This window comes from Centroberyx affinis, unplaced genomic scaffold, assembly GCF_046629955.1.
Source record: "Centroberyx affinis isolate AG114_WGS23_722 - 3 ecotype Tasmania unplaced genomic scaffold, CSIRO-AGI_Caff_v1 ptg001797l_1, whole genome shotgun sequence".
NCBI lineage: Eukaryota > Metazoa > Chordata > Actinopteri > Beryciformes > Berycidae > Centroberyx > Centroberyx affinis.
In genome coordinates, this window is record NW_027280187.1 from 212,479 (window position 1) to 239,154 (window position 26,676).

Below are 26,676 nucleotides of genomic sequence, written 5' to 3' on the forward strand. Positions count from 1 at the left end.
AGCCTCCCTACTGAAGCTCCTCTGGTTCCTCTGACCCTCGCTACTGAAGCTCCACTGGTTCCTCTGAGCCCCCCTACTGAAGCTCCTGTGGTTCCTGTGAGCCTCCCTACTGAAGCCCCTGTGGCTCCTCTGACGCTCCCTACTGAAGCTCCTCTGGTTCCTGTGAGCCTCCCTACTGAAGCTCCTTTGGTTCCTCTGACCCTAGGTACTGAAGCTCCTCTGGTTCCTCTGACCCTCGCTACTGAAGCTCCTCCGGTTCCTCTGAGCCTCCCTACTGAAGCTCCTCTGGTTCCTGTGAGCCTCCCAACTGAAGCTCCTGTGGTGCCTCTGCGCCTCCCTACTGAAGCTCCTCTGGTTCCTGTGAGCCTCCCTACTGAAGTTCCTCTGGTTCCTCTGAGCTCCCTACTGAAGCTCCGGTGGTTTCTCTGAGCCTCCCTACTAAAGCCCCTGTGGTTCGTCTAAGCTTCCCTACTGAAGCCCCTGTGGTTCGTCTAAGCTTCCCTACTGAAGCCCCTGTGGTTCCTGTGAGCCTCCCTACTGAAGCTCCTCTGGTTCCTCTGAGCCTCCCTACTGAAGCTCCTCTGGTTCCTCTGACCATCCCTACTGAAGCTCCTGCCATTACTCCAGTCCAGGAAGGCTTGACCAGCAGCCTGGTTGGCACTGAGGAGAAAGAGGAGGTGCAACAATCCTCTGACACCACATCAGGTAAGAGTTCTTCATCAGGTCTGCTCACACTGTAGCTCATGTCTACTTCCATCAAGATGAACTGAGGCATTGATTGTCCTCTTTTATTTTTCAGAGATCAAAAAGACCAAGAAGAAGAAGAACAGAGTCCGCTTCTTCCGTCGGCTGTTCCAAACACTGAGGAAAACAGCCAAGGAAACAGAAAGGGACTGAAATCCCACTGCAAAAAATAAATTCAGTGTTGCATTGCAATCAGTCCATGTCAATCAATTGTTTTTTTCATTTACTGTGAATTGATGCATTGTAATACAGGAATACATACAGGAATTGCATGATACATATACAGTCAACTCCAGAATTATTGTCACCCTTCACGAAAATGAACAAAATTTATTGTATAAAATAAATAAAAGTCTATTTATTTTTTTATTGATCTCAGAATCCAGAAACTGTATTGCTTTCATAATTTCCTGTTTCTCTGGGGTCAAAATATGAGGTTGCACACATGTAAAATCCATTTGTCATCCATCACTTTGAGAGAGCTTTCAACTCAGAGGAGACATATAGTAAAATACCACTAAGCAGTCAGGGCAATAATCAAAAAGTTTTAGAAATCTGGAACAGTTGCAAATTCACCAGGAAGAGGATGCATTGTCCCCATGAACAGTGAGGAAGTTGGTGAGGGAGGCAAAGAGGAACCCAAGGATCACAGTTTCACAACTGCACAATTGAGTGGAATGCTGAGGTTATCAAGTGTCAAAATCAACAGTTAGACGCCTCCTCCATGTCAATAAGCTCTTTGGAAGGGTTGCAGGAAAGAAGCCCTTACTGAATGCAACCCATAAACTGAAGCACCTGAACTTTGCCAAGCATCATTGGAACTATGATTGAAATTGTGTGTTGTGGTCAGATGAGACCAAAATGGAACTTTTTGGCCATGCACACCATCGGCATGTTTGGTGACAAAAGACAACTGCATACAAGGAAAAGCACCGGATGTCCACGGTGAAATATGGTGGAGGATCTTTGATGCTTTGGGGCTGTTTTACTGCTAGTGGTCCAGATCTTGTTAAGATTGATGGCATAATGAATTCCACTAAGTATCAGGATATTTTAGCCCAAAACCTGGTTGCCTCTGCCGGGAGGTTGAGACTTGGCTGTGGAAGGACCTTTCAACCAGACAACGACCACAAACATACATCAAAATCATCACAGAAATGGTCGCGGGAACACAAAATTGACGTTTTGCAATGGCCATCTTGTCTCCAGAACCCTAATAAAAATCTGCGTTCTGAATTGAAGAGGGCAGTCCACAAGCACAAACCTAAGAATATCAAGGATCTTGAAATATTCTGCATGGAGGCACGGTCCCTCCCAAAGTGTTCTCCAACCTTGTCAGACATTAAAGTAAGAGGCTATTGTGCTAAACCATAAAACATTTTGTGTTTGAAGAACGTATATGACTCATTGCATGTGTTGCATGCGACCGACCGACCGACCGACCGACCGGCCGACCGACCAAACTTAAATCCGATTGACTCCAGATTTAAGTTGTTATAGTTGTTGTGTTCTAGTGGTTAAAGTTTTATTTTGGAGTGGAAAATGCAGAAATCGGACATGTAATGACCCGGAAACGGTATATTTGTTTACGAGTAGAAAATGGCAAGTCTGTCTCGTCGTAGCTCTTGCAGTGTTCCTGAACACTAATATGAAACCGGGAACAGAACTTCTTTAAAAATGTAAAGGTTTTTAGCCTGATATTATCGTTCTAGAGCAATTTTGCAAAACGCGATTGGCAGCCTCTCCTTCACAGTGATGGAGTGAATGAGCCCGAGTGGTATGACAAAACTGATTTTAAAATATCTTTCATTGTGGCACATGCATATAAAAACAGTCAACATTAAAGGTATGTAATATGTCAAAAATTAGCAAAAACTCAAATCACGCTGGAGTTGTCCTTTAACATACTGTATGCTAAAGCGTTAGCAAGCGCACAAGGTAGATTTATGCACAAGAGACACAGAGATGATTTTCATATATTGGCTCCCAAAAAGTCGTGTAGTCTTTAATGTGTTAATTACCAGTAACCTGATGCCAGTGTTTTGCTAAAAAAATGAAGCTCTTCTCCCAGTCCGCACATGAAAGCTAAGAAAGGTTTCATCCCCCAGGCAGTTCTAAAAAGATCCTAAGCCAAAAGTGGCACACTAAGGTAACAGTAAACTTTTACTTTTTTCTCAAAATTACCACTTTATTCTCATAATGTTATGACTTTTTTAACGTCATTTGGCCCATGGGGCAAGACCAGCCTCTTGCCCCCAAAATAATCGATTGCAAAGGATTACCCAATTAGCAAATAGATCCTGCCCATTCACTTTGATTGACAGAGGCTGAGACATTATGAAAAGTGACATTATGAAATGAAAAGTGTTATTATGAAATAAAAAGAGGAACAATGAAAAAAGAAAAAGGTAAAAAAGAAAAAACTAAATAAAAGAACCACTCTGAAAACATTCTGAATAATATCATCATGTAATTGAAAATAAAAGCCATTTGAAAAATAAAAAAGTTTTTATGAAATAAAAATAAAATTAAACATAGTCATGTTATTATGAAAACAATAATTATAAAATAATATTATTTAATAATTTTAAATTAAAAGAAAACAATCAATCAATTATTAATTTATTAATGTATTTCTGTATTTATTTATGTAATTATTTATTTCACTGACACATTTATTTAAGTGTGACTATTTTGGTCCTCCATACCAAGGCGCACTGAAGGCAGCATATGATATCCAAGCTGTCAAAATGTGACATTCAGGGTGTGATGGAAGCGGTGTCAACAGTTGATGGTAACAATGACATATCTAAATTTTTATTTAAAACAACAGCCACCAAAGTTACATGGTTTATTATGTCATTATTTCAGACCAAATGCACTTCATTGCATGACAAGCCGTGTTTGCCACTTACGAAATTAGAAGCAGGAATTTACGAGGAGCACTTGAAGGCAGCATACGCTAACCCCTGGAAGTCCATTCATCATGAGCTCTACCAAGCTAGCAGCTAGCCGTTCCGTTGGCCTAACGAGCTAACTAGTGAAATGTTTAATAAAATATAAGGTCAGTTGTAAGGTTACCCGTACATCTGTAACATTATCTAGGAGTAACAGATTTTCGTTGCAATATAATTTGGTGAATATTTTTTAACTTTAGTGACATCTTTCCTGCCTGGTCTTCTGGGGACAAACGTCTCATGTTATGGGAGAGACGCGGAGGTCAGACGAGTGGGCTGTCAACAATGTCCGCCTAAAACAAGCCTGCTGCTGGTTTGACAGCTGTCTTTTGATATTGTAGCACTGGTAAGCATGATACTGACTGCACCGAAATCAGTAAAATAATGTTGTTGTAACGTTATTGCTGGTGGTATTATAGGAGGATTATAAAACATGGCCGATCAGGTATAGGGCGAGAGACACTTGACTGCAATGCAGTTAACCTAAGCAGCTTTTCTTGCTAGCCATGCGTTGCTAACATAAGCTACCTTACCTGATCGTAGCTGTCACTTTCACAAGCTAAGTTAGCTAGCTTACAGTCGTTCATTAGGTAGAGCCGATTAGCTATTTAGAGTAACACGCAGATGTGCTTACTCACAATTCTCGTGTAGCTAACGGCTGCTACGTTAGCTAGCTCGTTAGCTAGTGAACGTGCAGACAGGGAAAGGGGTTCTCATGTCTCATGGACTTCCTCACTGGATTACAGGTCTCCGCACTGTCAGCAACATATGACATGCCATGGTGATCAAGTGCCCCAGCTATTCACTGCTGAGTTAGTCTATGCCACCAACGGATACAGTAGGTTTCAGCTGTAAAGCAACTGATAGATTTTTGTTATTGCTTTCTTCACAGATCAACTTAAAATTGAATCATGCCAGGGAAGTTGAAGGCCAAAATTGTGGCAGGACGCCACTTGCCTGTAATGGACAGAGCCAGTGACCTTACTGATGCTTTTGTAGAGGTAGGTGAGGATGCTTGAAGAAGGTTTTTTTTTTTTTTTTTTTTAATGAAACCATACATCAAATTTCAACTTCGGATTTAACGTAAATTGGGGTTCATTATTATTTATCAAAATGGAAATGAAAGATGTATCACATTCACCTTATATATTCCAGGTCAAGTTTGGAAACACAACTTTCAAAACAGATGTGTTTCCCAAATCCCTCAACCCACAGTGGAACTCAGAGTGGTTCAAATTTGAGGTAAAATGTCATGAACAGAGTTCTGTCTTTTGAGGTGCTTTTGAAATGACAAAGAAGCTAGGCAGTTTCAGTAACTTGTTTTACTGAATCACAGTATGGACGAATTGTTGCCTTGAACTAATCCCTCTTTCACTCTGTCACTCTGTCTTTATCTCTGCTTCCCTTGGTCTTCTTTCCCTCTCCTTATCTGGCTATTTAGGTTGATGATGAGGACTTGCAGGATGAGCCATTGCAAATCACTGTGTTGGACCACGACACTTACAGTGCTAATGATGCCATAGGGAAAGTTTACATTGACATTGACCCGCTGCTGTGCAATGAGGCTGCCTCCATAATCTCTGGCTGGTTTCCCATCTATGACACCATCCATGGTATAGGAGTCAACTCTTATCATTATCATAACACATCTTTATATTCTAGACACTGCTGTTCCTTACTGTAATGTCTTTCCATGTATTACTTGCTATCAGGTATCCGAGGGGAGATCAATGTCCTCGTCAAAGTGGACCTCTTCAATGACTTGAACCGCTTCAGACAATCTTCCTGTGGGGTCAAGTTCTTCTGCAGTGAGTCTGACTTGCCTTTCCTTACATAACTATGTTTGTTTACAGTTTGCAAATGCATCATGAGTTAGAATTCTTATCTGCAAAAAGCAGATTGACATGGTGGATATGAGCAATACCCATATAGGAATATGTGATGTTATGTTTAATCAGAGAGAATAATTTCAATTTTTCAGTTTTTTAGGCATTTAGCTGACACTCTTATTCAGAGCAATAATACAACAAGCTTCCTAGATCACCAAAATTACAAGCAGCAAATAGTAAGCAGTGCAAGATTCAGAGCCATAATGTCCTGACAGCGTTCCTTTAATCAAAGAATGATCACTTAAAAGAGAAGCATTTGCCTTTAATGTCAAGGCATTTGATTTTTGTGGTGTTTGTTCCCCTCCGTATGCTAGCTATGTCCATTCCACGGTGTTACCGGGCAGCGATGGTCCACGGGTTTGTGGAGGAACTCGTTGTAAACGAAGATCCAGAGTACCAGTGGATCGACCGTATCAGAACCCCTCGGGCCTCCAACGAGGCCAGGCAGAGGCTCATCTCTCTCATGTCTGGTAGGACGACTCGCAGTAAACCTCACAGATAAGACAGGGACTGCTGTGGAGTAAGTGGCATTTTGTTTTTCCCTATCATTTTCTGGCTAACTTGCCCCCCCCCCCCCCCACCTTAGGGGAGCTGCAGAGGAAGATAGGACTGAAGGTATTGGAGATGGGTGGGAACGCTGTGGTGGGATACCTGCAGTGTTTCGACCTGGAGGGAGAGTCGGGCCTGGTGGTCCGGGCCATAGGTACCGCCTGCACACTGGACAAACTCAGCTCTGGAACCGCTCCCAACACCACCACACACATGCACCCTAACACAGCACCCGCTTCCAATGCCTGCAATTCCCCCTCTAAGGATGGAAAGGAGTGAGTATGAACCAACGACACAAGCATGGATCCTGCCTCTTATGTGCGTGTTTGACTCTAAATTAGTGAGAATGTTGGGGTGTGCGCATGAGAGGGAGAGCGGGGGGGGGGACTAGCGTGCGTTAGTCTGTGCAATAACTCCTGTGTGTGTCTCAGTATCTTTGATTCCCCTTTGTAGTTTGTGTGTCTATTGCATCATGTGTATTACATCATGAAACTAACAGCACATGACATATCCTGAGACACACACATGTACACACACAGCCATCCTCAACCCCCCCTCCCTTGTCTGCTCTTTTAGACCGCTCTTGCATGGCTTTCTGCTCTGCCTCTGCATGTTCTAGTGCTGCGTCTCTTAGTGAGTATCTGGCACGTCTGTGTTCTGGTCGGCATTTCACAGTCTTTCCTTCATCTTGCTCTGTTGTTGTCACCCTGGCTGTTGAGTGGTCGAAGTAGTTTGTGATTTCATTCAGTTAACGTAAGCGTAGCCAGAGTTAAGTGCATGTGTGCCTCTGGTTTGTATTTGCATATCTGTGTGTCAGTGTGTTTGGGATTGTGTATATCAGGGATGCAAACTTGTCACCTTTTGGCGATATTCACTGTTCTGATCTTGAAATGGGTCACCCATGTGAATTGTGTAAATTCAGTGAGACAATAATTTCTAATAATATCTGTTAATCAACCAAGTGATGAGTGGGGAAAAAATTGTGAGTCAGATGATCTTCTCAGAATCAGAACAGTCACCTTAACCAATTGGATGTCGGCTTATAGACTGGAAGTGCAGGGTTTTTGCTTTCCCTCTCTCTCTCTGTCTTTTTCCCTTCCCTTTCTTCCTTTCTCCCCTTTTTCTGTCACTCTCTCTCTCCCCACTCTAGTATTATTTCTTTCACTTCTGTCATTTATTCTGTAGTGACTGTCGGAACTACTGGGGATGTAATGATTATCCAATTCAATTTGGGGAGACCAGTGTTTTGCCAAAATTTGTTTCCCCTGAAAAATGTGTTTCCTCTGGCGGTGTGTCTTTGCCTTGATTTCACACTAACAAAATAACAAAATCATTTCGATTTGTGTGGATTGTTTTCCTATCTCTGGGTTGACAAACAGCAAAACAATGTTTTAAAAACATTTCACAAGATTACAAAGAATGAAATTAACCTACATATTTTCTACCCTCCTCTGCTCATTCATTGTTTTATAACTGTTCGTCCTCTGAACCAAAGTTATTGATTTTGTAGTGACACAAACTTGACCTAATGACTTAGTTTTTGATATTCTCTTAAAAAAAAAAAGAAAGAAACTAGACATAGGCTTTTAAACAGTCATTCTTCAAACATTTCTCTCCAGGGGAGCATGCTCCTGGATCCACCGAGCTTTAATGTGTCTTTTGAGTTTTTGTCACCATTTTGACCCCTGATGTGTTTGCATCCCTGGTGTTTGTATCTGCGTGAGACAGAGATCTTTAACTGAGAGCTATGCATGAGTTTCCTGCTGCTTACACATGGCTTTAGATGGAATAGCGGAGCAAAGAGAGGGAGTGAAAACAAAAATCCTGTCTTTGCCATCTTTTTTTCCCCTTTTGTCTTCTTTTTCTCTTTGTCGCAATGTTGTGGTGTGTGTTTCTGTGTGCGTTTCTCTCTTCCTCTCCGGCTCCGCTACATTTGGATTGGTACGATTCTTGCTGCGTGTGTCCAAATTGGTCCTCTCTCTTCCTCTCTACGTGCTGATTGGCCCAGGTCTCCCCTGGCCCACGGATGTCGCTCCACCCACAACAGTCCAGTGCATTCGGCCTGCAGCTCCCAGAGACTGTCCCAGAACTTCTCTGTCTCTGTCCCCACACTCATCTTCACCGGTACGCAGAGGCAGGAAAGGAAATAGATTAGCAAGCAAGAGAGGTAGCTACAGAAACAGAAAAGAACAGGCTATGACATTCATAAGGAAGCAGGAAAGTGAATACGTTGTTGACAGGCATGCAGTAGCGATACAACGATCTTGTAAAGAGAGAAGAAGTGAAACAGACAACTAAGTATTATGGAATGGGCCCCTTCCTTACACCTTACTCACAGAAAGACCACACTTTGATACCAGCCCGAAATCTCTCCACTATTTCAACTGGTCCAGTGCGGACATCTGCCACCCAGTCAGGTTCCCCTTTGCATTGTTCTGCATTTTCATCGGTTGCTCGTAAACAAAATTGGTATGAGATATGGCTTTTGCCTCAAGGAAGAGGCGATGACACCTACAGTCACCTGACCTTCGCTCTACCCTACTGGGACACATGCTTCAGCTCACCCTCCTCTGTGTTTGTTTGTTTGTTGGATTTCCCCTTCTATCTTGTGCCCTCTTTGTGTTCTGCCATGTTGCTTCTTTCTTTTGTTTTGATGTGGGCGTTTTCCCTTTGTGTTTATCTGTTCCTGCTTCATATGCTTGCTTTTCTGTTCCGCAGTCCAGCCATACGTAGCACCTCAAACACACCTCACCCAAAGCAAACAAGTCACACACCCAAAATTCACTTTTCTCACATAATGTAACCTTACTTCGCCTCACATTCTCTTCCCACCCACACTCACACACACACACGTTCAGAGGGTGAGGCGGTGACTGACGTGTGTGTGTGTGTCATGTTCTCCTGGCAGGCCGGTGTTCAGTGAGGACCTGGCCTCGTCCTCTGGCCCACCCACCCCTTTCAGAGCCCTCCCCACCACCTCCTCCTCTCCTCCCCCCTTCTCTCCCTCCAAGCCATGCAGCCGCCAGTCCTCCTCATCAGACACTGACCTCAGTCTGACGCCCAAGACGGGTAAGACCACACTTGGCCCCTCCCCTCCCCTCCCCCCATCATCCCTTCCCTCTCCTCCACCTCACTGTGGTGCTACTGTGGTTGTGGTTTTCACATGATTTGTTTTTTTCATGGTTGATTTGAAAGTTGTTATTTTATCATAAGTGATGTGTCGTGTTTATTTAGCTGTGTCCCATCCTCCCCATTTCCTCAGTGGCCTGGTGTGTCTTCATCAGATTTGCTGTAGACTTGCTGTAAAAAGACATAGTACAGTAAATCACATTCAATTTACTGTATATAAGCAGCAAGTTTAATAGTGTGAAGACACACCAGATCTCTTGGTATTAGTCCCTGCCCTCTGCTGTTGTGGATAGAAGCACTGTGTCTCATGAGGGGCTGTTGTTGATCTAAAAGTCACTTCGGCATTAGCAGCCCTTAAGGTTAATGATTGGGGGAAAAGGTAAGCTCATTCAAACAACAACGTCAGAGCATTTTAACCCAGTTCAACCATAAACGCCAGCACCTGCCTACAAGAGCCCCACCCCTCTGAAAGGGACCAGCACTCCTCCAACCTCCCCCTCCTTTGTTCCCACTCTTGTGATCTTGTGACTCTATTTTCCCTCTCTCAATACCCGCCTCTCTCTCTGCTGTTTTTGTTTTTCTTGACGCTCTCGTTTTTCACCTCCCTCTCTTTTCTATTCTGCCCTCTCTTTTCTATTCTGTCCTCCCTTCCTCCTCTCACTCACTTTTTCATTTGTGTTAACCCGTTCTCTTTCTGCATCTGTCTCATGTATGTCATTTCTCTCTGCTCCTCTCTTTCATTTCCAGTATCTCTCTCTCCTTCACACTCCTCTCTCCCTCCTAAGTTGTGGTGCTTCTACCCAGTTTCCTCATCGCTCTACCTTTCCGTTCTCAATATCTCTGTTTTTCTCTGTGCTCCCTCCATCTGTTTCTGCTGGATAGTGAGGCCCCAGCCAGTGAGACGCAGGCCTGGGATCTTCCTCTGCCCCAGCTCCCCCACCCTCTCCACAGACTCTCTGCCCCTTCCTGGTTCTGGGTCAGTGGGCTGTGGTCATGGCTCTGCCCCCAGAGCCACCACCCCGCCCCCTCACTACTCCACCCACACAGGCTCTTCCACGCTGAGAAAGAGTGTGTCCTTCAGTGAGGACCTGCTGCTGGCAGTCTCCGGTATAGTAGGACTGCTGTGTGCTCACGTAACAGAACCGCCATTTTGAACAAGTTCCTCATTGTGAGCGCCTCTAATATAACTGCCTCACAGCTGCTTTACAGCATCTGTGGGGTGAACGTGTGTCACAACAGACTCTGCGTAGAATATGAATTATATAATTGCACAATGGGTCAACAGCAGCACTGTTCCCACCCAATTCCACTTCACTGGAGTCCCAGTTAGTCACTAACCCAACATGCATGGCAGTACTGCCCTGTGCCCGTTGAGAAGCAACACTACTGACTCACCTTGAGCCTCCTACTTAGGATTCCCCACCCCAGCATGTGGTGTGATGCTTTTGTCAGGCATGCCCAGTTCTTAGGTTTCTGTATAGGAGAAAATTGGAAGAGCAGGCTAGTCTGAGGATGAAGATGGAGCAGGTATATGTGCTACTCTTAGTCTCAGATGTTGCATACAGTTCCAGCAATTGCACTCGATTTATAATATTCACTGTAATGTACAATGAATCAACTGACAGCTTGACTGGCACTCCAGTCCACTGACCTGTGTGCTAGAAGTGATGAGATTGAAGCAAGACTCTCTTCTGTGATCAGGAATGGGCAGCGGGGGCAGCGCCGGGAAGGAGGCGGGGCCTCTGAAGACCCTCCTCAGACAGCAGACGCAGACGGCTCTAGAGCAGAGGGTACGACAGCACTCACACCCACACACACTCTTGTACACACACACACACACACACACACACACACACACACACTAAAAAAGAGCTTCTCAATCTCAGACTACGTTTTACACTTTCACTGATTTACAACAGCTAGGTGTTGAATGTTTATATGGGGAGTGAGTCTGTGTAAGAGCAAATAATGTTCCCTTTCTCTGTCCTCTTGACCACTTGTGCTACTCAGGGAGCGTCCTCCTCTGGGTTATTGTTAAACGCCAGGGTATGTCCCATGAGTCAAACACACGCCGCTGTGTGATTCTCTGTCTCTCCACTTCTCCCCTGACACCCTCACCAGCTGATGGCCACAGCCCAGTTTGAATCAACTCCTAACCCCTCCCTCCCCTGTTGTTTGTAGATCTGAGAGGGGGAGGCGGGGTTGAGCAACATGGCAATGGATCATGTAACCTTGTTTTCCTGTTTGCTTGACACCCACCTCACTCCAAAAGACCCACAGACACTTAAGGGGGGGTGGAAGCTAGGAGTTGTGTTCCCTTCAGCTTCGAAGGGTTGTGTGTCTGTCTGTCTGTGTGTGTGTGTGTGTGTGTGTGCGTGTCTGTGTGTGTGTGTGTTCTGGATGCTCATGTCGAACGCCTCCCTCCTTTCTGACTTCTTCTCCTGAGCTTGTACTCTGGTTTGGTTTCCTGTGTCAACAATGGGAATGAGCACGCTCACTTCATCATCTCATTCTTGCCTCCTTGCTCTGAGTGGAAAGAGCTGTCAGTCAAATCGCTCAAATAGCTAGCCTCATTTGCACACACCAGGGCACCGGAGAGGGAAGAAACTAATGGTAATCCTACCTGCTTTCTGCCCACTTAAGCCAGTCATTCATCCCATACACTTGCATGGTTGAAAATCACAAATCATTTTTGACAAAGTCCCTCTGGTTCTCTCTAATGGTGGTCATCAGTTTAACCTAGAACGAACAGGAAGATGCCAAGAAACACTTCAGGTATTTCCAGCTCCTCTTGTCGATGAATGCATGGATTTGCATTACATCATTTGACTGGAGGCGGAGGACCAGCTGTCCTGTTAGTGGACAGAGAGCAGCATGAAAGGCAGAATCCTGGTCCTCAGCCAGGACCCTGTGGGTGTGTGACGTACACTCCTCTTTCACTTTCAACTTCCAACCTAAAGAATGTATTTATTTAGATTTGAAAAGATTGGATCAGTCACCTAAGCAGTGATGCAATACATCCAAGTTTTATAGAAATGTTCCATTGCATTTGCTCCAATCCTTTCAGATCTACATGAAATACTCTTGAGTTTTGTGTCGGGTCACGCCTCTGCATTTGTTAATACGTGTAGGCTGGAATGGAGCAAGTGGGGAATCCTTGGCTGCATGGGGGTTACACCATCCATTTCAAACCTTGATGCATGTTGGCCCTTTCCTGACTCGGCAACCATTCAGTAATGCTACCTAGGTCTGCTACGATGCATATCTCTCTTATATGCTTCAGTAGTACTGTCTTTTTCCATTTGATCATTCAAAATAATGCTTTTTATCAGTGATTAAAATACATTTAGTTTGAGACCTTTATTTGAGAAACAATTTGAATATCACAGTAGCCACCTTTTGTGTCTGTTAAATCACTTTACATCCATTTCTCTATACGTTTTCACTTATAGTTATAGGGTCAGTACTGTCATTGAAAACCACCTTGAAAAGTCATGGGTTTTGAAAAATATTGTTCTCCAGGCCTGGAAAAAATCATTTCAACCAATAACTTGTTTATCATAATGCTTGGTTACTAGTAGATTTATGTATCTTTGGAGAAATAACTGAAAAGAACAAATTTTAACTCAAGCCCTAGCCAAAACAAACATTCAAACCTGCTATTTATACATAATATATATTTAAAGCATCCACATGGTGTTCACACCAAAGTGACCTCTGAATGATGTGGTTATTTTCTATCTACAGGAGTTCCCCTTCTTCACCTTGACATGTTTTCCACCTGGTTTCCTGGTTCATGTCGGTGGGGTGGTCAGTGCTCGCTCTGTCAAACTGCTGGACCGTATACACAACCCCGGTGAGTTGTATGCATACAAACGCACCATGTCCTCATGTGTCTGGTCCATTGTCCTGTTAAATAATATGAACAAGCTCTTCCATTGATCTCTGTTGTGTGAGTGTCCAGTCTTGTTGCAACTGGCTGTCAGCAAATGCTGCCCATTAACCACTTATGTTGAACAGTTTGCCTTTATATGGTCCCAGTCTGAAGCGTTCATTGTCCTGAGAGATTATGTTGAGAGACCTCTTGAAGTTTTTGTACGAATTACTGGTTCCAAAGCAGGTGAAAGCTGTTCCTGGTTGCGTTCATAGGCTCCATCTGAAATTTTCACATTTTAATGGAAAAAATGTTGCGGTAGGCTAACCTCACCTTCTGTCAAATATTGTTTTATGGATAGGGGCAACTTTCACCTCATGTGGTTTGACTGACTGGCTTTTTGTATTGTGTATGTACCAGTTGTGTAGTGTATGTGCCAGTTGTGTGATGGCTGTGTGTGTGTGTGTGTGCTGTATTGTGTACTATGGTGCTGCCCCCTGGAGGTGAGGTGCAGTAGTGATGCATGGCTCTGGTGTGCTGCTGCTTCTGCTGTGTGGTATTGTTGGCTGCAGGTGGCACTGTGGTGAGGTCCTGCTAAATGTGGTGTCTTACATGTGCTCTGCTGCCTTGATTGTCAAGTAGGCTCCTCATCCCTGTGTCCAAATCCTGATGTTTGTGTATTATGCAGACTTTTCAGTAAGACTTGCATTGATGGCAATGGGACATATGCTCAAATGTCTTGCATAAGAGTTATATATTGGACTTAGACCTGTAGCGTTTGCTAGTTGAAGCTGTTGGACTCCTTCCTATCTGAGTCCGCTCAGCAGCTTCAGTAATTTTGCCCATTGCCGGGTTTAATGGTCTTTGAGAATGTCTGAGAATTTAGAGAAGGGGGGAGTACTGATGGATGTGGGCTGGGTTAGGATAAGCAGGGTTCTTTTCAGATGTGAACAGCGGCATATAAACCAGCTACCCGGATGTTTTTTTACTAAAAAATCTACAAAAACTGTAGTCTTCCTGTCTAAACTGTGGTCTTTTGCACAGTCTTCTTCACTCCCTGATCCAAATTGCACGTTTGGCTCGCAAACCATTCTGAGAAGAGCCCCGTTCGTTGTTGCTGTGCCTTGATTGTGTCAGCTATAGAGGAACACTAAGCTCAGAGCGTATGGTAGAGATAGACCGCTACTGCATGCTCCTTTGCCCCCTTGTATAGCTTCTCTTCTCCTTCAGTCTTTCTAAATGAGGGCTAGGCCTGTATCCTATTCTCATCTCTTTTCTCCTCTTTTCCTCATCAGTCTTTTTCTTTGAGATTGTTTTAGTAGGCCTGAATTTAGTCTGTCCTTGCATAGTGACTGTGGAGTGCTGTTGTTGTGTTGTGCTTGTTTGTTAGATTGTCTCTTCTTCTTTTCTCTTTCTCTCTTTTTCTGTACTAACGGTGTGTTCTGGCCCAGCCTTGGGTAACACGCGCTCATACAAACTGCTAGACTGGAATAGTGTCACTGCAGGTATTTCCCCCCTTTTACTGCTCTCACCCACAGGAGTGATGGCAGCTCAGTGAAGTGGAGGAGGACTGAAAAAAGGCTGTTCTCTGTCAAACAGTTGTCCTCCTGCTGTGCATCCAAAGCTAATATTACAACTAGCCTAGCTGTACTGCTGCAAAGAAATTCGATATTGGTCTGCTAGTTTCTAGATGAAAACTGATTAATTCAGTGAGCTGCCATTCTCCTTTCTCTAATCTGTGTGAATGTGTGCTGAGCTGAGTTGAGCATGCGCTGTGTTACCCCCCCCCCCAACCCCAACCCCATCCTCAACCCCATCCTGCCTGGCTAGACCCTATACCCCCACCCAGCTCCTCCTGCTGCACAGAAGAGCTGCAGCTCCCCCCTAACGTTGGCTCAGCGCTGTTCTAAAGCTTCCTCAATCAGCATCGTGGTCAAACCTGTCTAGACCAGAGGAGGTTTAGGAGGTTTACTCCGTGACAAAGAGCCACTGACCGGGCATGTGCATCCCTAACTCACTGGGCCGTATTCATACTGAGAGAAAGAGAGAAAGAGGGATGGATGGAAGGAAGGGAGGATGATCAGACGGGGTGTTGGTGGCCGTTTAAGAGAATCGAGAATGGATCTGGGATGTATGAGGGGGATGGAAGGAAAGAGGTGAGTCTGGGGGATGGAGGAGGTATGATATGGAAAGGGGGGGGGGGGGTTGTAGTGGTGCTGTCTAACTTCAAAACTAGAGAAGGCTCTATGGACTCTGTGGTGAATGAATATGGCCCTTCTCTGCCCATGAGCGTGCACGTTGGTGTGCCTGTGCCTGTGTGACATGCTGCTTCTGTTCTAAAGGAACCCACTCGTTGGTCTAATACGCCTGACCATCAACCATTTTTTTACTCATCTCCTCAGTTGATCTCCCTTTATCTCCCATTCTGTTCTTCCCCTCTCTCACTAAGTAGCCTAGTTTCTCTCTGTTTCTGGGGCTCTGTCAGCATGTGGCCTTCCCAGGGAGTCATGGGGTGCAGCTCAATACTCTAATGTAGCTTCCTTCTCGTTTTCTTTACTCGGTGATCCAGAACTACCGAATGAGTGAAATGTATCTCTCCCCACTGTGAGGATTTCACTCATCCAGGCTCTTCTGAACAGTGTAAATGAAGCAGAAGTGGTATTTGGAACAAAGCCTCATGAGACTATTGAAACACACCCATGGTTTAGCCTTCATAAATTGTCCATGAGTATGATGAAGGCTCAATCCCAATAAAGTGAAAATGGCATCTTAGTTCCTTGTCTCTTCACCTCGTCACCAGGGCAGGAAACTAACTTTTTTTTGCACACCAGCCACAGTGGCTTTTACATCCCAAAACTCACCAGCCAACTAGATTTTCAGAATAGAGTCGGACCACCAGATGCTGGTTTTGTTGCCTACCAGAGAGGCTGGTCAAATAGACAAACTTACCAGTCACAGCCAAAATTTACCCACACTGGGCTGGTGGCTGGTGTTTACTTCTCACTCTGCTTGCTTGTCCCCTGTCCATCACTGTGGCTGAAGGAAAGGAGACATGGAGAAGAGAGACTATCAATTTGGGTCTGAGATAATGTGCACTTCAGGAGTGCCAATGAGAACAATGCAGACACAAAACTAACCTAACCTCTGACTTTGCCTTCATCATCATCCTCATAAATCCTCATAAATCAATGTCATTTTCATTGTCACATTGTTTTACAAACTGATAGTTGGTTAAGTGGTTTTGGCTTGCTTTGATGCACCATTGAACCCATAATCATCAGCAAAAACAAAACACTGTACTGTTTGCTCTGTCTCTTTATTTCCTGGTAAGTCAAGGCAGCCAGATTAGTATATTAGTCTGTCAGTTTTTCTGTAAGTGGGCTTATACTTAAATATCTTAAGAACTAGTTAGGACAATTATCCTGTGTCAGTTTATAGTACATCTATCTCAGCTGACAATAGTAGTTAGGTTTAGTGTTAGCTCCTTTGTTAGCCTGTATTATTCAGTGAGGTTTGATAGGTAATTCAGTCAATTGGAAATTCTCTATGAGAGTGTGTTTGACTCTGTATTTTCTGTCTTGCAGATGAGCCAGAGACTCGGGATGCATGGTGGGAGGAGATTCGCCAGGAGATCAAATCTCATGCCAAAGCCCTCGGTTGCCATGCTGTGGTGGGATACAGCGAGAGCACCAGCATCTGGTATGTACACACACACACACACACACACACACACACACACACACACACACACACACACACACACACACACACACACACACACACACACACACACAAAAGCTCTGGCCTTATATCTTACAATCTGACATTTTTCTTTTCTTGATTTCATCTGTATTTTTGTCCTTGTACTCTTTTTTTGAATCGCTTTGCCAAAAGTGCCATATCAATAAATTTGACTTGGCGTAAACACACAAGGTTGCTCTCCATCTCCCTCTCTCATCCTCTTCCCTTTCTTTCTTTATCTCTCTAGTGAGGAGGTGTGTATCCTGTCAGCATCAGGCACAGCAGCCATCCTGAATCCTCGATACATGCGTGAAGGCTGTCTAGACATCGGAAGCAGTGACCACAGGTTATTTTTGTGCTTTGTGTGTGTAAAATTAATGCAATGTTTGATTCAGAAATGTCATTTAAACCCTGGATAGGTAGGAGGTTGTCACTGCTGCTGCTGATGAGCTGTGGAGGCTAATGCTAGACCGTGTGTGTTGTTCCCCAGGTTTGAGGATCCGTCTCCCCCTAGCTGCGGCTTCTGTCACATCCCCTATGATGAGCTCAACATGCCGTTCCCTGCCCAGCTCACATACTGTTACCACTGTAGACGGCAGAAGGTCTCAAACACATATTCTTGTTATCTTGCATCAAACACTCTTACTGTTCAGTACATCTTGGGTTGTCCTGTTTACAAATGCACTCAGGCCAATAAAGTGTGGATTGATTTTTCAAGGTTCCTGATGTGCTGTTCACAACCATTGACCTGCCACCAGAAGCAGCTGTCACAGGGAAGGGCTGCCTTATCCAGGCCAGGTAAGACACGTGTCGGTGAAACATGGAATGCTTTTTATTTTTTATGTGATTAGCATGGTTTCATTGTATAGTGTCATCACACATTATACTGATTCTACCAATTTGAAAAACGTGGCACCTACCCCTACAACATGATTACTGACGTTTAAGTGAAACTCACTATTGAATATTATTGACGTTGTTAGCTATCTTGAGCCCTTTGCTCACAAAATAGTAACATTTTGTATGATATAATCAGTTTTATTTTTGAAATATTGAACAATGAACGTCAGGTAACATTTACATTTTTTCTCAAAATAGATATTTAGCATTTTGGGCTGAAACACTAATATATGCCTGTGGTCAAAGAGCATTAATGCAAATGTTTACCATCTCGCAGACTGTGTCGTCTGAAGAAGAAGGCCCAGGGAGAGGTGAATGCGACGACCATCTCCAACCTGCTGCCTTTCATGGAATACGAGCTGCACACTCAGCTGATGAACAAACTGAAGCTGCGGAGCATGAACGCTCTGTTTGGCCTACGCATACAGATCAGTGTTGGCGAGAACATGCTGCTCGGTCTGGCTGTAAGTTAACATTCTGTTTGTGTGAGCGTGAGAAGTCAAAGTTTGTGGCAACACGTTCCTAAACTGTGTGTGTGCTCAGTCTGCCACAGGAGTATATCTGACGGCCCTGCCTGCACCAGGGGGGATCCAGATCGCGGGGAAAACGCCCGGTGACCTGAGCAATGAGCACCACATGTTGGCCATCCAGAAAAGGATCAACGACACCATAGCCAAAAACAAAGAGCTCTATCAAATAAACCCACCGGTGAGACACACACACGCACAGCACAAGCATAACCAACCAGTAACTGAATCTGTGAAAGGCAGGTTCTGTCATTCAGTCTGCAAACTGCCCCTCATTATACCAGATTTTCATCGCTAAGTAGGTCTGTGTAGTATTTTATTTTAACACTAAAACAGCCAAGGTGTCATTTGGGATGTTATACAACTCCGCTGGGCCCACAGTCCATGGCTTTTCCTTCAATAATGGTATTACTCAGCATTTCAGGAGGGGGAAAAACCTTAAACACAAGGTTGTGTTAAATCTGTGCAATAAAATATGAGGGGAACAGTGACCTGTTGGGGTTTGTTAGGGGATGATGGACTCTTGGCTGTTCCCGTGTTAAAGGCATGTATATATACGATCTGTTCTCTGTGCATCATGATGAACTTATTCCTCTTGTCTCTCCCTGGTCATTAAAGAAATTATTTGCCCTGGACCCCGAGGTATTCCACGGCATAAACATGGTACTGAGCAGCAAAGCATGACAAATATTTCACTCTATTAATCACAATTCTATACCAGCTATACTCTGTATAACAGCTCTTTATTGGGGATGTTGGGGAGCAGGGCAATGAGCGTAACCCAGAGTCACCTCTTGAGAGCAACCCACTCTAGACTCATAAATCGAAGCCTTCTTCGATTTATGAGTATCTGTGTATCTGTGTCATAATATTTGTAATATGACCATCTACCCTCCCCATTTCACACTCACCCGTGTATGTTTTTGTGGTGTGTGTTTCCGCCACTCCTTACTCTTCAGATCCATACTCAAATTAACAATAGCCATGTGTGTCTAGTGGTACGGCTGATGGGGAACTTGTGAGTGTGAGCATGTGGTGTGTTATTAACATAGTCATTCTACTAGCTGGACAGATGTGGGATGCAGCTGGGGGCTGTTTTGGTGGTCTGGTGTTCTCTGTGACATCCATCCTCTGTGATATCCAGTCTACGACGGTGTGCCTTGTTTGCAGGAGCTGACAGAGGAAGCAGTGGGTTCTCCGATCCCCGAGTCCAGACAACGTTCCAGACTTTTCCGCTCCCACTCGGAGAGTTCAGATGAGCTTTCAGAACTGGACCTCTCCCATGGCAAGAAGGACGCCTTCGTCCTGGAGGTGTGTATGTATACAAATAAATCTGTCACTCATAGCACAGACGTGTGTAACACTGTTAAATATTCTGTTTGCTTTACTTCATCTAGATTGATGACACAGACGCTGTGGAGGACATCCACTCTCTCCTCACAGATGCCCCTACCCCTGCAGGTACGTGCCACCCTCTGTTTGGAAATGGCACGGTATCTATAATACATCAATACTCACTGCATATGCTCAGTCAGTTATCTCCTGATCAGGTCAGCGCTCTAATAAATGCTGTTATCCCTCTATCCCACTGTCTCTCTCCCTCCCTGTTTCCATTTCCACTTTTGTGTCCCCAGGCTTCTACAGCTGTAACACAGAGATCATGCCTGGGATTTACAACTGGACTTCAGGACTACAGGTCACTCTCTTATGCTCTCATCATTACCTCAAATACTTAAAAAAAAAAACCTTCATCCTTTGTCATTTTCTTTGTTAATTTCCCTCTTCTTTCTGTCGCTGTCTTCCAGATGTTTACATCAGTGAGGGTCTTTAGGTTGAGTAATGCCAATCTCACTAATCAAGGCCTGAACAAGATCTTCACTGACCTCTGTGAGAATCTGCTAAAGGTAAGCAACCCCTAAAGTATTTTAGCAGAATGCTGAAGAAACATTCTTTTGTAATGGGCACGGTGAATAAAGAGAACTTTATACTATTTGCCACAGGACTCATACTAGTTTACTGTTTACTGTTTTGAATCTGTTCAGGACAAGTGTTCAAGTGTTGCAATTCAATTTGTATGTTACAGAGTTTGTACTTCAAGCTGCGCTCTATGATCCCCTGCTGTCTTTGTCATCTCAACTTCACTGTAGCAGTGCCAGAGGAAGAACTCATACAGGTGATGGTCATTATGAACACTGCCTGGCTGCACCTCTGATTAGTGAAAGTATATAACAAACATAAGATAATAATAGCCACGACTTCAGTTTTTCTCACCTTTTTCCACCCTCTGCTGTATCTCTCCCTCCCTCCCCCCCTCCCAGGTCGCAGTGACAGCAGTTGCCATGAGTTTTGACAAGGACCAGACTCAGGAGAGGCCAGGAGACAAGGCCATCATCAAAGGTCTGTTTGGTACACATCACTTCTATTGTGGTGTGAGTATGAAATGAGGCTGAAGCACTAACCTGCTTGTGTGTGTCTTTCAGGAGGCAGTGAGACCGAAGACCAGCTGCAGTTTCCCTTGGAGCTGTGCGCAGAGTCGTCGTCCGCCAACAGTCAGCCGTCAGCCAAAATCTCAGGTAGCCTTTTAACTTTTAACCGTTGCTCCCTCACATCCTCATCTGCCCTCCTTCACTAACAGGCAGTGCCCGTCTCCTCCACTAACACTTCAGGTACAGTCTCTTTACTCACCCCGGCTGCAAAAATCTTCCAAAATCATCTGATTATGGTACCTACAGCAGGTAAATAAACAGTGATGTCCCCTAGCCCAGTGTGTTATGTTTGTGCCGTGAATTTAGATGACAGCGTGATGTTGCCTAGATAAGACGTGTTCGTGTTACTGATGTGGTGGGAATGGATAACTTAAAGCATCATGGCTGTCCTTCCACATTACTCAGTACCTGGGCATAGTAACCAGAACACCCTAGCAACTACGGACTAGATGGAAGCATTTTGACATATAGAACATTTGAATTTGGACATAACATAATAATTGTGTAAGACGTGCGTGGTTGACAGTGCTTGCTTTCTGTCAAGTGCACAGGTAGATTATGATTTGTGTGTGTTCACAGGTCTCCCAGAGTGCGCCAACATCTCGTCCAGAGGTAAGCCTTCCTCCTCGTCTATCATCCCCCCTGCCCCACCTCCCTGCTACCATGACTACTACACTACCCTGTTTTGATTTCTCATCCTTTTGTCTCGGACAGAGTTATCCTGCACCGCTCCCAGACCTCATCCACTTTTGTTCTTTTCTGTTCTTCTTTTGTTCGTTTTTTTTTTGTCCTGTGTTTTTTTCTTTTCTTTGTTGTTGTTGTTGGTATTGCGTCTGTATGTATGTGTGTGTGTGTGCGTGTGTGTGTGTGTGTGTTCGGTCTGTGTGTGCGTGTGCTGTGTGTATCTGTTGGTGTTCTGTGTGTGTGTGCGTGCGTGTGTATGTTCTCTCCAGCTCCCTCCGTTGATTACGGTTCCTTTGCAGACAGATGCAGCACCTGGCTAGAGCTGCTTAGGCTGAAAGCTCACACCATAAGACGCGGATCAGTTAAGACAAGTAGGAGGACACGGTCTCTAGCACACTCTGGTGATCATACCCACAAATACAGAACACAGTTTCATAAACAAACACAAACACACAGACACACACACACGCTCGCATACACTCACACACCCCTCCATGCATGCCGCTGGGGGGCGGAGCATCGTAAATCAAGCACCAGCTTATTGGCTAGAGTGTGAAAGTTGAAGCCCCGCCCCTCAGAGGGATCCACAATCAACAGCTTGGCTCTGAAATCAATCCCTGTAGCCCTGGTGACCGTGATGATGGACAAGGTAGAAGGAAGTGATTGTCCTGCTCAATGTCCAACCTCTTTCCCCTAGGCACTTGTGTAGATCTTCAAGGGCTGGATGGACTGCAGCAATATGGTGACAATTGCTGGAGGAACACCTTCAATTTTTCTCTGCCTTTGCTTTAGCGGGTGTACTTTACCTAGATTGTGATATGTGGAGGAGTAGGATTTGAAATAGAGTGAAACCCTAGGCAACCCTTGACCTCCCTCAGCTCCCCTGTGATATTCTTTTCACACTGTAAACTCAACATTAGAGTGAGACCATATTCCTGTTACCTACCCAGCTCTTAGAGGGCTATACAAATGCTAAAACATTTCACATCTGAATCCTACAACGCTGAAATTGTACAGCTCAGTAAAGATCACGGCGGGGGAGGATGCTATTCTACAAGATCTGGTAATATTACCGTCCCGCTGTACAGTAAGTGAACTGCAATCTAATCCTGGTTTGATGGACGCAAGCAGCATCAGACAACCTTGCAGTAGGAGATGGAACATCTTTCACACTCTTGCTCGTGTACATGTGCCCAGCTCAGCTCATAGCTGTCTCTGTCCGTTTTCCATTTCCCAAGCCTCTCTCTCACAGAAGTAAACAATATAAATATTTCCTCATGCACTTCACCACATGGCAAATAGCCTACTGTATTCACACACGTAAACACACACAGCTGTGCCCAGGTCTGTCTGTCTGTCTGCAGACACTGTGTAACTGTCTTTGTCTGTTCGCCTCGACTGCATGACATGCATGGCAGCGCACGCTTTTCAAGTGATTATCTTGCCACCACGCAGCCATACTATTGCACGTAAATTCACAAGTGTATCTAATACACAGAGACAACTGCATACACACAGACAATTGCACACACACAGACTCACACTTGTGACTCCTGCTCTACACACGCTCACAGGATTGCATTCCACACATTGCACATTTCGTCCTGCTTCACAGTTCATATCTGCTTTAATTTTTACTATTTTTGAATGTTTTCTGGTATCTCCATTCCCTCTTGTCTTTTTTCCCCTCCCTTCCTTTCTTTTTTTTTCATCCTCCCTCTTTTGGACCTCCTCCCTGCTCTGTCTGTAACTGCAGTCTCGTCTTCGGAGCGCTGCAGTCCACTGCCCGAGGGTCGTTCCCGCTCGCTGCGCTCCAACCGCTCTTTTGGGGGCAGCTCTGTCACCGTGGTGAAGATGACGCCGCTCTCCTTCCTCCCCGGGACGCGCATCGTTAAATACCTTGGGATCATCAACATGTTCTTTATCAGAGAGACGACGTCACTACGGGAGGTAGGAGCAGTATGAGTGCAAAAACACCACACACATAGGCACAAGTGTCATCTCATGCAAGTTGTAGACAAGGGTTGTGCTGTTTTTTTTCATCAATATAGTATTATAAAAGCAATATTTCACAATGTAGCCATTAGCAAAAACAACAAAAAAGTTGAATAAACGGTGTTGAGAACAATGCTCAGCCGTGTCAGCGGACACATTCTCCTCACTTTTTTGTTTTAAGTCAGTAAAAAGTATGGGAGACTAGTTCAGCCTGTTTTTGAGCGCAGCTGTAGGTGGAAAATGTTTGTGAAAATGATGTTTTCCACAAAATGCAAAGCAAATAGAGAATGAAACATTAATGAAACAGGACCACTCCAGACAGCCCCTCCCCCTGCCCAGTGTCATCGGCCATCAGAGATTTTTGATTGGACGATGTGTAAACGATGGGACATCGAACAACCCTAGTGCAGACATATTTATGAACATGGAACATGTGTTTGTGTGCCTTCTGCAGGAGGGTGGTGTGAGCGGTTTCCTCCATTCGTTCATAGCAGAGGTGTTCGCAATGGTTCGAGCCCATGTAGCAGCTCTGGGTGGCAATGCAGTGGTTTCCTATAGCATGAAGGAATGCGTGTTCATGGAAAATCCCAACAAGAACCAGGTACACACACACACATTCAGTTTCACATTCAAGTTATACATGTTATGTTACTTTCACTTTGGTAGAAAGTTAAAACTCTCAGTATTTACCTGTTGTGGTCCATTTATACATTTTATGTTATCAGGCTTCCTCAGATCTGACAGTGTGTCGTTTCTCCTTGTGGTTTATCTTCTGTCTTGGTTCCTCCTCCAGGCTCAGTGTCTCATTAATGTGAGCGGTGATGCCGTCATCTTCATCAGGGACATAGACCAGGAGGCCACACCCCCTCTGACGATCGGCGGACAGACCTGCAGTAGCGGAACAGATGGGACTACGTGAAACTGACACAGATTCTCAATCTGCCTACAAGGACACACATTCTGTATAAACACACTGAGTCTAAGCCGTCCAAGTATGAGTGATTTATGTCTGCCTTACAGGACACAAGTAATTCAGAACAAGTACACACACACAAACAGTCTGTAGTAGTTTAGGAGAGCAGGATGTGTCTCTTGTGTGTTTGATTTTCTATGTTATAAGAGCATTTCTGCAGGAGTTACTGACATGGCAGTGTGGGAATTTGGTCATCAGAGAGTATTGCAGTGTTTTTTGGTTGGAACCATAACAGCCAAATGACCTTGCTCCATCAAACTTATGTATTACAGCCGTCCATACGGGGGTCACCCAAAGCTCTGTTGCCATCCCTCTGTCTGTGGGCCGTGCTTCATTCCACTGGTGACACTTTAGGCAGCTATGACCAATCTCTGTCCATCCACAGACCACAGGAGTCACTAAATGGCCGTGCTAAAAGGGACACAACAATACGCCATTAGAAATTATTTAAATCTGATTAGATATTCCCTCATTTTAGGTTCTTTTTTTTAGAGTATCTTTTATAGATCAAAGGCCCATCTGTTCATTTTAGAGTGGCCAGACAATGACTGTCAGTCAAGTATTCGAGTATGTCTGTTTCACCGTGGCTTGTGCAGTTCTTTAAAATGGAAATCCACCCTAAAATGGAATTCATAAATCTAGAATCCAAACAAACTAAGACAAATCAGTGATGCCATCTTGCTATATTTTTTTGATAGGAAATTGGTGGTTGAGAATATTTGTTTGAATACAACCCAAATGAGATTTAATTTATATTAAAAGTAGCAGTTCTAAATCAGAACATTTACCTGTGTTGATGGGTAATCGACCTGGACACTCATAGTGTTCCTCAAAGCCAAAATAAGTGTCCTATAGGTTGTCAATGGAACTGCTCCAGAAAGTATTAATAATGACACACAATCACAGATTACAGTCTTCTTTCTAGCTTTGGGAGTGAGTTAATTTACATGTATCTATACTAAACATGAAACATAAGAAAAGATAACAGGCATGATGTGCAAATTTTATTTCAAGGAGGAACTAGCCATCACAGTGCAGTCCAATTACTGTACTTGACAATTGATAACTTGTAGAAATTATTTTTTTTAATTGTCGTTATCTTTAAAATGGTAACACCAAAATGGCATAATGTGTATGCCTTTTATTCACTTGTGTCTGGAATGAGCGGATGAGTGTCGGATGAGTATAAGTGGAACAGACATGCAGTCTCAGCCATGTAATGTTGCCTTTTTGGGTCTTGCACTGGGGATATTTCATAGGATAATGTCTTTCAGCTGGTATAATTTTGACTGAATGAAAACCCTTGCAGATCTTAACTGTCCGTCCAACCCCTCTGTATAGTAGCAACTGACAAGTTGATGCTCCACTTGCATTTTTAGGATCAGTTCGTTTTCTAACTTCAAACAGAAGGGTGAAAACACGAAGGGGAGCCATAGATCGGTGTCGAGCTTCACTTCCCTTTGCCAAGCTCCAGCACTGCTGCTTTGGCGCTCATGTTTTGAATGATAGTCCTGCTGCGTACTACTGATCTGTCCAACTCCAACATTCATGTCCAATGCTGGAAAACAAAAAAGACATCTCCTAGTGTAGGTGCCACGAGAAAACATATTTGTGTAAATGTTCTCTAAAATCATATTTTAGTATTTTTGTAACATCATGAAATTATATTGGTGAACTTACTGCTCATTTTGCATGTGCAATGACATCCTGATGTTTTGACTCATATTGTGTCAGAGGAGTAGTGGTACTCTGATCCGTTATACCAATTTGTGATCAGCTTCCTATATTTGTCTATAAAACTTGAATGTACATATAGACCCTGTTGCTTTCTGACTAGCAGCATGAAGACCCACTTTTATTGCCATGATTCTATATGGTTGCCTGGTAAGTCTTGCACAATAAACCCAGTAAAACCAAGATGCACCTGTTTGTTTTTCTTACTTTTAGGTATAGGTTTGTGTTTATTTGTGTTTATTTACTTTATTAAATAATCACGGGGACCTCAAACAATCTACATTGATTCTGAATTATATTAACACAGGTGCATGAGTCAGCATGGCTAATGGTCTAAGCTGCAATTCCGTTCCAATTCATTTTCCAACTTGTGCTCCGACTAATGTACAATTAGTACAACTTTTGAATGTCTGATATTTGTATGTTTTATTACGTTCATTTCTCAGCTTTTGACTAGCCGTTTCTTGTCGCACAGTATGTGGTCATCATTTTCT

The 26,676-nt window shown here is 44.1% G+C and overlaps 1 protein-coding gene across 3 annotated transcripts; it reads left to right on the forward strand.

Annotated features, from left to right (window-relative positions):
* Positions 1-3,797: 3,797 nt before the first annotated feature.
* c2cd5 (C2 calcium dependent domain containing 5) lies at positions 3,798-26,350 on the forward strand. Of its 3 annotated transcripts, XM_071529517.1 has the most exons (30): positions 3,798-4,047; positions 4,594-4,702; positions 4,857-4,943; positions 5,143-5,314; positions 5,414-5,509; positions 5,905-6,060; positions 6,177-6,414; positions 9,048-9,208; positions 9,374-9,375; positions 10,162-10,375; positions 10,970-11,058; positions 13,016-13,124; positions 16,727-16,841; positions 17,131-17,229; positions 17,374-17,485; positions 17,602-17,681; positions 18,061-18,247; positions 18,327-18,491; positions 19,481-19,621; positions 19,708-19,771; positions 19,945-20,006; positions 20,116-20,214; positions 20,394-20,483; positions 20,629-20,707; positions 20,791-20,883; positions 21,376-21,408; positions 21,750-21,851; positions 23,237-23,430; positions 23,930-24,076; positions 24,269-26,350. In XM_071529517.1, the coding sequence occupies exons 2-30, from the start codon at positions 4,613-4,615 to the stop codon at positions 24,392-24,394; spliced, it is 3,402 nt and encodes a 1,133-aa protein (XP_071385618.1). In that variant the 5' UTR covers positions 3,798-4,047; positions 4,594-4,612; the 3' UTR covers positions 24,395-26,350. The 3 variants fall into 3 exon arrangements, with proteins under 3 accessions (XP_071385618.1, XP_071385616.1, XP_071385617.1); XM_071529515.1 differs by lacking the exons at positions 9,374-9,375; positions 10,162-10,375 and adding an exon at positions 18,929-18,973 and having other exon boundaries at positions 21,750-21,881; XM_071529516.1 differs by lacking the exons at positions 9,374-9,375; positions 10,162-10,375 and having other exon boundaries at positions 21,750-21,881.
* The last annotated feature ends 326 nt before the right edge of the window (positions 26,351-26,676 follow it).

What these genes read in the sequence shown, in the direction of transcription:
- c2cd5 (XM_071529517.1), top strand. Translation starts at nt 4,613, where the DNA reads ATGCCAGGGAAGTTGAAGGCCAAAATTGTGGCAGGACGCCACTTGCCT. An exon ending in ATCGGAAGCAGTGACCACAG is followed by an intron (nt 17,230 to 17,373) that starts GTTATTTTTGTG and finishes GTTGTTCCCCAG; the next exon opens with GTTTGAGGATCCGTCTCCCC. An exon ending in ACTGGACTTCAGGACTACAG is followed by an intron (nt 20,007 to 20,115) that starts GTCACTCTCTTA and finishes GCTGTCTTCCAG; the next exon opens with ATGTTTACATCAGTGAGGGT.